The 11,405-nt window shown below is 51.4% G+C and overlaps 1 protein-coding gene across 2 annotated transcripts in view; it reads left to right on the top strand.

Moving 5' to 3' along the window:
• The first annotated feature begins 364 nt into the window (after positions 1-364).
• Positions 365-11,405, top strand: part of SPAST (spastin) — an 88,169-nt gene continuing 77,128 nt past the window's right edge. The window contains exons 1-2 of one of the 2 annotated variants that reach the window (XM_069769224.1): positions 365-837; positions 8,313-8,396. In XM_069769224.1, coding sequence (XP_069625325.1) covers positions 456-837; positions 8,313-8,396 — 466 coding nt within the window. In that variant the 5' untranslated portion in view covers positions 365-455. The remainder of the gene's footprint in view (positions 838-8,312; positions 8,397-11,405) is intronic. The other variant, XM_069769223.1, reaches the window with a different exon arrangement.

The following is an 11,405-nucleotide window of genomic DNA, read 5'->3' as shown; positions in this document are numbered from 1 at the left end:
GGGGCGGCCATTTTCTTCCGGACTGTGCCCGTCGCTGATTGGTCGCGGCAGCCATGACAGGCAGCTGGCAAGATCAATCAGCAATGAATAACCGTGACCGACAGAAGGACAGACAGACAGAAGTGACCCTTAGACAATTATATAGTAGATATATATGGGCGTGGCTATCTACTATCTAGGGCGTGTCTGCGTATAATAAAAGACAGAACACATATCACACAAGAGCAGTGAGCACTAGGAACCAATCGTGTAAGATGAGGGCGTGTCCAATTCATTCCGTTTGAGGAAATGCGCCCGCATCAGCTGACTTATGCCCGCTGCCTGGGCGGAGATTACAAAAGAAACGCCTCCTGAAGGGCGTGGTTAGACGGCAGTGAGCACGACCGTGTCAGGCGCAGTGGGCGGAGCTGTCGGCACTAACCCCGGTGTTATGGCGGCGGCTGCGGGCTCTGTGAATGAATTCTCCGGGTGGAAGAGGACACAAAAAGAAACCGGTGACCCCAACGGCAAGCCCAGGTCCCGGGCCCCCAGCACCGCCCTCTCGCTCGGAGTCTCCGGTGCAGGGCGCCCCGCCTTCTCCTCATAAGCGGAACCTGTTCGTCTTCTCGTACCCCCTGCTCGCCGCCTTCTCGCTCCTCCGGTTCATCGCCTTTCAGCTCGGCCTGCTCTTCGCCTGGTGCTGTGACCGCCTGTCCCGCAGGGTGATGGCGGACAAGAAGCTCCGTGATCTCAGCGCTTCCCCGGACAGGCCGCAGGAGCCGGACGTGGTGCGGAGCTATCACCAGCAGGCCTTCCAGCACATCTCCATGGCGCTCCGTATAGACGAGCAGGAGAAAGGTGAGAAGCGATGGCGGCACTGCTGTGTGTACGGGGCGGCCGGCTGCTGCTACCTGCTGACTCCGATCTGCGCCGCTGCGTGAGGCCAAGTGCGGCTCCTGTGCGGCAGTCACCTGTGCCCGGAGCTGTCAGTCCGGGAGATCTCCACCCCCGCCCTGTGGTGTCCCCGACGGCCTCTATGCCCGGAGCTGTCAGTCCGGGAGATCTCCACCCCCGCCCTGTGGTGTCCCCGACGGCCTCTATGCCCGGAGCTGTCAGTCCGGGAGATCTCCACCCCCGCCCTGTGGTGTCCCCGACGGCCTCTATGCCCGGAGCTGTCAGTCCGGGAGATCTCCACCCCCGCCCTGTGGTGTCCCCGACGGCCTCTATGCCCGGAGCTGTCAGTCCGGGAGATCTCCACCCCCGCCCTGTGGTGTCCCCGGCGGCCTCTATGCCCGGAGCTGTCAGTCCGGGAGATCTCCACCCCCGCCCTGTGGTGTCCCCGGCGGCCTCTATGCCCGGAGCTGTCAGTCCGGGAGATCTCCACCCCCGCCCTGTGGTGTCCCCGGCGGCCTCTATGCCCGGAGCTGTCAGTCCGGGAGATCTCCACCCCCGCCCTGTGGTGTCCCCGGCGGCCTCTATGCCCGGAGCTGTCAGTCCGGGAGATCTCCACCCCCGCCCTGTGGTGTCCCCGGCGGCCTCTATGCCCGGAGCTGTCAGTCCGGGAGATCTCCACCCCCGCCCTGTGGTGTCCCCGGCGGCCTCTATGCCCGGAGCTGTCAGTCCGGGAGATCTCCACCCCCGCCCTGTGGTGTCCCCGGCGGCCTCTATGCCCGGAGCTGTCAGTCCGGGAGATCTCCACCCCCGCCCTGTGGTGTCCCCGGCGGCCTCTATGCCCGGAGCTGTCAGTCTGGGAGATCTCCACCCCCGCCCTGTGGTGTCCCCGGCGGCCTCTATGCCCGGAGCTGTCAGTCCGGGAGATCTCCACCCCCCGCCCTGTGGTGTCCCCGGCGGTCTCTATGCCCGGAGCTGTCAGTCCGGGAGATCTCCACCCCCGCCCTGTGGTGTCCCCGGCGGCCTCTATGCCCGGAGCTGTCAGTCTGGGAGATCTCCACCCCCGCCCTGTGGTGTCCCCGGCGGCCTCTATGCCCGGAGCTGTCAGTCTGGGAGATCTCCACCCCCGCCCTGCGGTGTCCCCGGCGGCCTCTATGCCCGGAGCTGTCAGTCTGGGAGATCTCCACCCCCGCCCTGTGGTGTCCCCGGCGGCCTCTATGCCCGGAGCTGTCAGTCCGGGAGATCTCCACCCCCCCGCCCTGTGGTGTCCCCGGCGGTCACTATGCCCGGAGCTGTCAGTCCGGGAGATCTCCACCCCCGCCCTGTGGTGTCCCCGGCGGCCTCTATGCCCGGAGCTGTCAGTCTGGGAGATCTCCACCCCCGCCCTGTGGTGGCCCCTGTGCCCGGAGCTGTCGGTCCTGGGAGATCTCCACCCCCGCCTTGTGGTGTCCCCAGCGGCCCCTGTGTCCGGAGCTGTCAGTCCTGGGAGATCTCCACCCCCGCCCTGTGGTGTCCCCGGCGGCCTCTATGCCCGGAGCTGTCAGTCTGGGAGATCTCCACCCCCGCCCTGTGGTGTCCCCGGCGGCCTCTATGCCCGGAGCTGTTAGTCCGGGAGATCTAACCCCCTCCCCCCCGCCCTGTGGTGTCCCTGGCCGCCTCTATGCCCGGAGCTGTCAGTCCGGGAGATCTCCACCCCCGTCCTGTGGTGTCCCCGGCGGCCCCTGTGCCCGGAGCGGTCAGTCGGGGAGCTCTCCACCCCCGCCCTGTGGTTTCCCCGGCGGCCCCTGTGCCCAGAGTTGTCAGTCCGGGAGATCTCCACCCCCACTCAGTGGTGGCCCCTGTGCCCGGAGCTGTCAGTCCTGGGAGATCTCCACCCCCGCCTTGTGATGTCCCCAGCGGCCCCTGTGCCCGGAGCTGTCAGTCCTGGGAGATCTCCACCCCCGCCCTGTGGTTTCCCCGGCGGCCCCTGTGCCCAGAGCTGTCAGTCCGGGAGATCTCCAGCCCCACTCAGTGGTGGCCACTGTGCCCGGAGCTGTCAGTCCTGGGAGATCTCCACCCCTGCCCTGTGGTGGCCCCTGTGCCCGGAGCTGTCGGTCCTGGGAGATCTCCACCCCCGCCTTGTGGTGTCCCCAGCGGCCCCTGTGTCCGGAGCTGTCAGTCCTGGGAGATCTCCACCCCCGCCCTGTGGTGTCCCCGGCGGCCCCTGTGCCTGGAGCTGTCAGTCCTGGGAGATCTCCACCCCCGCCCTGTGGTGTCCCCGGCGGCCCCTGTGCCTGGAGCTGTCAGTCCTGGGAGATCTCCACCCCCACCCTGTGGTGGCCCCTGTGCCCGGAGCTGTCAGTCCTGGGAGATCTCCACCCCTGCCCTGTGGTGTCCCCTGTGCCCAGAGCTGTCAGTCCTTGGAGATCTCCACCCCTGCCCTGTGGTGTCCCCTGTGCCCGGAGCTGTCAGTCCTGGCTGGGAGATCTCCACCCCCACACTGTGGTGTCCCCGGCGGCCTCTGTGCCCGGAGCTGTCAGTCCTGGGAGATCTCCACCCCCACCCTGTGGTGTCCTCGGTGTCCCCTGTGCCCGGAGCTGTCAGTCCTGGGAGATCTCCACCCCCACCCTGTGGTGTCCTCAGTGTCCCCTGTGCCCGGAGCTGTCAGTCCTGGGAGATCTCCACCCCCACCCTGTGGTGTCCTCGGTGTCCCCTGTGCCCGGAGCTGTCAGTCCTGGGAGATCTCCACCCCCACCCTGTGGTGTCCCCTGTGCCCGGAGCTGTCAGTCCTGGGAGATCTCCACCCCCACCCTGTGGTGTCCTCGGTGTCCCCTGTGCCCGGAGCTGTCAGTCCGGGGAGATCTCCACCCCCACCCTGTGGTGTCCCCTGTGCCCGGAGCTGTCAGTCCTGGGAGATCTCCACCCCCGCCCTGACAGGTCTCTCATGTACACCGACACCAGGCTGTCGCCTCTAGTACTGCTCAAAACCCCGCAGCGTTTTAGAGAAAAACCTACTTGGCTGTAGCAGTGCAGGCCGGCTCGGATTCATGGTGCTTGTAGTTTGGGCACCGTGAATGAAATAAGATTCCCTTTGGGGTAAGTTCACACTGGGGTTTTTTTCTGCAGCAAAATCTGATCTCTTGGCAGGAAAGAAGCTGCAGAAAATAAAGCATGTTTTCCTTGTGGTTTTGATGCGTTATTTGCTGCGGTTTTGGCATGCTAGATTTCTCTTGTGCGTGCTGATAAAGTTTAGTGTTGGAAAAAAAAACAAAGTCCTTTTTCACAGAATGAGGTTTTGGTGCTAAAAACGCACCAAAACTTGATACCCGCGTTTTTGGTGCATGTTTTCAGCGATTTTTCACCACACAATCATTTCAATATGTGAGAAATTCTGAAAGAAGTGACATACTGCATTGTGCAAAATACCATGCAAAGCACAAAATCCTAATGACAACAATACCAGTGTGTATGAGATTTCTGAAATCTCCGACTTTGCTGGTACTGTAAAATGCACCTGAAGATTTGTATTAAAAAACATCAAATATACACTGTAAAAACGCCCAGTGTGAACTTCGCCTTAAAGGGAACCTGTCACCTGAATTTGGCGGGACTGGTTTTGGGTCATATGGGCGGAGTTTTCGGGTGTTTGATTCACCCTTTCCTTTCCCGCTGGCCGCAATATTGGATTGAAGTTCATTCTCTGTCCTCCGTAGTACATGCCTGCACAAGGCAAGATTGCCTACAGAGAATGAACTTCAATCCAATATTGCGGCCAGCATGCAGCCAGCGGGTAAGGAAAGGGTGAATCCAACACCCGAAAACTCCGCCCATATAACCCAAAACCAGTCCCGCCAAATTCAGGTGACAGGTTCCCTTTAAGGCTACTCTATACATTTTTATAGAGATATCAGGGCAATGTGATATAGGTTGTGGCCACACTTAGACTTTTTTTTACCTCCCGCACACTTCTCGTGGAAAATTTTTCTGCAATGTTGAGGAATCTTATCGAAGTGCTGCCAAGAAAATCTGCAGCAACAATTCACCTCTGCCGTGGACAAGAGATCTGCAGCATTCATGCTTTGCAATGGAAAGAGTGAAAACTGCAACATATCTGCTACGTTTCTGCCATGAAATTCACATCATTTTTTTTTTTTTTTTTCTCGCCACGTCGTGATTCTCCTCGCACATGCTCCCTGCTGGGCATTCAGAAAGCCTGCCGATACCGATCAGCCTGTTCACACCATCTTCAGGTTCTTGCCTGCAGAAAAAAATGGTCAGGCACTTTAATTCTAACTACCCAATCCTTATCCTACCCTAATCTGTTGGTGGACAGTTTGGAGCCGTCATATACATCAGATTGGCTGAAGTCAGTAGCCTTTCATCCAGTGTATATGGGGACCTTTACTCTATTAAAGCACAACTCCTGTGTTTCTTCTACCCCCGGAGTGGTATCACTAATGTCTGTTCCCTGCCTGTAGTAAGATACCAGCTGCCGCTCTGCCTGGCACCTCTCCTGTCCCAATCCACCATTCTGTGACCACTTCTGACTGGCTGGTAGTCACAGTTAATGGTCCAAATATCTAGGAGAGCCTCGTTCTGGCGGTCATAGACCTACATTAGGAGGGTGGCCAGCAAACATGAGCAATCTGACAGGTCACAACTAGCAGAAGACTGGAATAGTGCCGACATTGGCAGGAGATGGTGACTATAAGTAGTTTACTATAGGCTGGGATCATACATTAGTGCAGAGGTCCCCAACTCCAGTCCTCAAGGCCCACCAACAGGTCATGTTTTCAGGATTTCCTTAGTCTTGCCCAGGTAATAATTGCATCACCTGTGCAATGCAAAGGAAATCCTGAAAACATGACCTGTTGGTGGGCCTTGAGGACTGGAGTTGGGGAACACTGCATTAGTGATACCGCTCCAAGGCGTGAAATCAAAATAAAATACCCTGAAGTCTTGCTTTTTATGAAAATGAACCCTACTGCATGATGTCTAGAACAGGCCACTTGCCTTTAGCAGACGATGGCTGAAGGTCTGATGAATGATCGTTTCACATGTAGGTGTTGGTCCATACTGGCCCCTGTAGTCAGGACAGACTTTTTTTTTTTCTAGAAATGTTATTTCAGAGTCAGATCTTTTTCATGGACTATATGGCAAAATATTTACAGCCGACTTCTTTCCAGATGTTGGCAGTCTCGTTGGTCAGAAAAAATAATCGCTTGTTTTGTGCTGACATGTGAACCCAAATTTAGTGTAGCATTAGCCAAAAGGTATGTGGGTACAGATGTTATAGGGTTAAGGACGAACAGAAGGAACCAGAATTCTGCTTCATTACGTCATTTATGCAGGTTGGTGGGCCCGGGCTCCTGCCTATGGTGGGCCCGGGCTCCTGCCTATGGTGGGCCCGGGCTACTGTCTAGAGCTCATACTCCGCTGCGTCCCCATTCATGTGGAAAGTCTGTTGTCGTAAATTACTTATGAGACTAGAAAAATGGCTTTTCCTAAGGATTAAAATATTCACTCTTTTACGATACAATTGAGGTGTCTCAGATTTTCTCGATTGCACAGAGCACAAATGTAATAATGTGAGGTAAAATGGGAATAATAATAAATGAGGTCATTAATAATTGACTTGTGAATGGGGATGAGCAACCAAGCGCCTTAATGAGCGATTCCTCCAGGTGTCTGCTCTCCTTCTGCTCGAATACATTACCATGGCTGACAGGACTTGCACATGGGCTTTCCACATTTGTGACTTCTGATTGTATGCCACTCTGGATGAAAGGGTGATGGCCGCTCTTCCTGATAAATTGACTTGTGAGGCCCAGTTTGGGAGCCTGTCTGTGGTGGTGCTTGGATTACCGCACCCTGCTGAGAGCCTCTCCTTTATGTTCTCCACCCATCTTCCTCCTTTGTATCTGAATGTTTTGTCATTTATGGCTTATCTACTGAACAGAAGAGAATCTCGCTGTAAAAAGACAAATGTAGATTTGGCTCATATAAACCCTGCATTGCAACCTGTCGTTCGTGTTTTGGTTTTTTTTGTCACTTTTAAAGGTGTCTCCATTTATGTTAATGTTACGGGGTCTATCTTCTTGTGAGGCCAGTCTCTCACGTCCAGATAATTCCGGTACCGGAATTGTCCGTGTGCTCACATGGCACATCAGTGTGGCACACGTGCGGCATCCGTGTGCCGACTGGGTACCACACGCACCGTGTAGGAGACAGCGCTACAGTTAAGCAGGAATGAATAATCTTATTTTTTTTTTCTTAATTTACTTTTGTTTTTAATATAAAGTTGCCGGTAATCTGCCCCCTCCCACCCCCTGTGCGCCCGCCCGCTGGCATTAAAATACTTACCAAGCTCCCTCCGCGCTTGCATCCTCTCAGCGTCGCAGCTCTTCCTGTATGAGCGGTCACGCGGTGCCGCTTATTACAGTAATGAGGGTCTATGGGAGGTGGAGCCGCATATTCATCACTGTAATGTATATTAAAAACAAAAGTAAATTAAAAAAAAAAAAAAAAAAAATTATTCATTCCTTCTTTCCAGCGAACGCTGATGGAGAGAAGAAATGAATGGGGCTTCAGCACCACACGTGGGGGGGGGACAGCGCTTACAGTAGCGCTGTCTCCTGCACGGCACACGGACTGCACACGGACAACATCCGTGTGCGGTACGTGTTTTACACGGACCCATTGACTTTAATGGGTCCGTGTAATACGTGCGCTCCCACGAACACTGGCATTTCTCCGTGTTTTTCAAACGGACACACGGTCCGTGAAAACACGCTAACATGTGCAGACACACGTTGATTTTAATGTGTCTACGTGAGTCAGTGTCTCCGGTACGTGAGGAAACTGTCACCTCACGTACCGGAGCCACTGACGTGTGAAACCGGCCTTATGCAGGGAACTTTACTAGGACTTGACCTGCAAGAACAGGTATCAAACAGATTTGTATAAAACATTGAAAATCTCTCACTTCATCTACGGTGCAGTTGAAACTTTGTTTTAAAGGCGTTCTGCAACCATAATAAACCTATTTCCTTGTATGAGGCAACGTTCTGATATAGGTTTATTACAGTATTTTTTCTACATTTTGAGCTGCGTTTCTATCAATTTTTAGGATATGTGTGCACAACATCATTTAGTCGCCGGTGTACCCCGCTTAGCCCTTTCCTACACAAATGTTTGGGATCTAAGGGACACAGTCTCTCCTTGTGGAAAGTGACATGCCACTATGAGGAGTCTTAAACTCATTGTATGCTCCTCTGGGAAATGAAATATGCAAATTGCCCTTTCAAGAGGACTTAAGCTCTAGTGCCACCTATTAGAAGCTTGAGCTTTGCCACATGATTTGGGGTTATTTTTGTTTTAGTTTTTTTTTTTTTTTTTGCGTGCGGGAGGAAGTCCAACCAGAATGTCAGTGATTTAAGTGTTTTTGTTTAATTTATTTCCAGATCAAAAGGAACAAGCTATTGAATGTTACAAGAAAGGCATTCAAGAGCTAGAGAAAGGAATTGCAGTACAAGTTATTGGACAAGGTAATGGTCCTATTCCACTGTGTAAGGAGAATGTATCCACACACTGAGCGATCGGAGGTAATCCCAGAGTTGCCCATATGTGGGAGCCCAGCTGAACATCTAGTTTTTATTGCACTTGGCATAATCTTGGGACATTTAAAGGGAACCTGTCACCCCCCCAAAATCGAGGGTGAGCTAACCCCACCAGCATCAGCGGCTTATCTACAGCATTCTGTAATGCTGTAGATATGCCCCCGATGTATCTTAAAAGATGAGAAAAAGAGGTTTATCACCCAGGGGTGGTCCCACTGCGGTCCCGTTCGATGGGTGTTGCGGTCCGGCGCCTCCCATCTTCATCAGATGATGTCCTCTTCTTGTCTTCATACTGCGGCTCCGGCGCAGGCGTACCTTGTCTGCCCTGTTGAGGGCTGAGCAAAGTACTGCAGTGCGCAGGCGCCGGGAAAGGTCAGAGAGGCCCGGCGCCTACGCACTGCAGTGCTTTGCTGTGTCCTCAACAGGGCAGACAAAGTACGCCTGCGCCGGAGCCTGAAGACAAGAGGAGGACGTCATCGTAAGAAGATGGGAGGCCCCTGACCGCAGCGGGACCACCCCTGGGTGAGTATAACCTAACCTTTTTTTTTTCTCATCTTTTAAAATACATTGGGGGCTGCAGATAAGCCCCTGATGCCGGTGGTCTTAGCTCACCTTCGATTTTTGGTGGTGACCGGTTCCATTTAAGTTTTCACTTACAACTACAGTTATTAAAGGGGTATTCTTGAGTTTGTAAGTTATTCCGTACCTATGGGATAGGAAATAATTTTCTGATCGCTGGGGGTCCAACTGCTGGGACCCCCATTGATCTCAAGAACCTGTACTATGAAGAGCCCTGTGTAACTGGCGTGGTGGTCAGTCAAGTGCACTGCTGAAACGGGATTTGAGAAAGCTACAATGTTACCAGGATCAGTCCATACGGAAACAATCCCCTTTAATAGTGGGGGCCAATTCTGTTGCAGATCAGGAACAGTAGAGTGTTAAAGGAAAAAAAGGAATTGAAGGCACGGCCACTGAAAATACAAAAGCCTTGCTTCTTCATAATGAATCCATTAAAAGGGTGTTAATATTAAAAAAAAAAAAAAAAAAGTAAATATGAAAATTCCATAGGATACAGACTTGCAAGTTTCTGGTGTACACTGAGCCCTTAGTCATGGTCTACCACTTTGAACCATGGGCAACCTATTTAAAACTAACACCAACCAATGATATTGAAGCATAAGTTAACCCCTTAATTAACAAACCATAATCTTTACAGAATGTGTGCAAATTTCATTAGACAAATATTAAAGAAAGTATAGCTGAGTGATCTGAATTTCAATAAAGGATAGATCGTGTCTATGATGCATGCCATTCTGCTGTAGAATATAAATGCAACATCCGTGACTCCTCCCTAATTAGCCGGTGTCTACGCCAGTCGCCACCTTTCATCAGTCGTTGCACCTTCTCATTTCCAAAAAATCGCAAATTAACTGTCACCATCATGCATCTGTAAAAATGTCTAATGGAATTTAATCCAGTTATGTATCTTTTTTTTTTTTTTTTAAAGGCTGTGTGCAAACGTTCAGGATTTTTCGCTATAAAAAAGCGATAACGCTTAAACGCATACATATGCATCCCATCATTTCTAATGCACTCTGCAATTTTTGTGCATATGTTGCGTTTTTTTCCGCGAAAAAAAACGCATCGCGGTAAACGCAGCGTGTTCATTAATTTTGCGGATTTTTTGCATTTTTACCGCTATTTAATTGCATTGGGAAAGCTCCGGAAAAAAATGCGGTAAAAACGCAAAAAAAACGCATGCAGATTTCCTGCGGAAAAAGTTTGGTTTTGTTCAGGAAAATTCTGCAGAAAATCCTGACGTGTGCGCATAGCCTTAATCTTCCTGCATCCTACACTGCAGGCAATAACATGTTATATAATAGACAGCATGGTGTGTATCGCTGTTAATAAAGCTGGTTATGCTGCGGAATCTGTGCCTTCATTGTTTTAACAGCATGTCTGCAGACATTGCATGTGCTGACCACACTTATAGAAACCATATAGACTTTTTTTTGCATTCATGGGTAGCAAAACAATTTTTACAGATGCACAATGGTGACATCATCAGTTTAAGACTTTTTGGCATCGAGGAGATGGAACGTCCAGTGGGAGGTGGTGACTGGCAAAGACACCGGCTAATTAGGGAGGTGTCATGGATGTTGTGCTCTAGATTGCCGAATAGCATGAATTAAAGACGTGATATATAAATATATATATATATATTATTTATTTATTTTTTTTAATCTGAAATCCTCTTATTTTGAAATGTATCCATATTTGCCTAACGAGTTTTGTCAATTAAGTGGTTAATTTATGCTTCAGTATCATTGGATGGTGTTGTTTCCCATGGCTTAGTGTGTCTAAGGGCACTGTGTACGCCTGTAACCGATGGTGATTGCATTTTGTATACCCTTTTAATGGATTTCTAATAAAGAAGAAACAAAGCGTTTGTATTTTCAGTGGTTTTCTTTTTCTGCAATTCTCTATACACTGCTGCTCCCTTGGCTCTTATGGAAGATCAGCGCAGTGCTTGGTTATGTCCGGCTGTGCTATTAAGAATGAATGGAGCATCAGTGTGCGCGGTCGACCTCCCCTCCATTTACACGGAGTTACTTAGAGACCTGGTTCTTAGGGTCGAGCAGGCAATAAAGTAATGGTGAAAATGATAGAAGATGCTCTGCACGGCAGATATAGCTGCTAAATGAGCTTGGCTGGATGTGTGTTCATTCTCTGAATTTTTTAATAATCTGATCTCCGTTCACCTTACTGAAAGGGAATATTTCAGCAGGTTTTTGCTATGTAATGTGACTGCAGCGTGAGGTAGGGGACAGACCCTGATTCCAGTGTTGTCACTTGGTGTGCTGGGTGCAGTTATGATAGATCTAGCAGAGCTCAGTTGTGGAGCCGTGTATATCCTCCCCACACCCCAGCTTTCTG

This window comes from Ranitomeya imitator, chromosome 5 (assembly GCF_032444005.1).
Source record: "Ranitomeya imitator isolate aRanImi1 chromosome 5, aRanImi1.pri, whole genome shotgun sequence".
Taxonomy (NCBI): Eukaryota; Metazoa; Chordata; class Amphibia; order Anura; family Dendrobatidae; genus Ranitomeya; species Ranitomeya imitator.
Note: the sequence above shows the minus strand (reverse complement) of the source record. Positions and strands in the feature narration are given on the sequence as shown.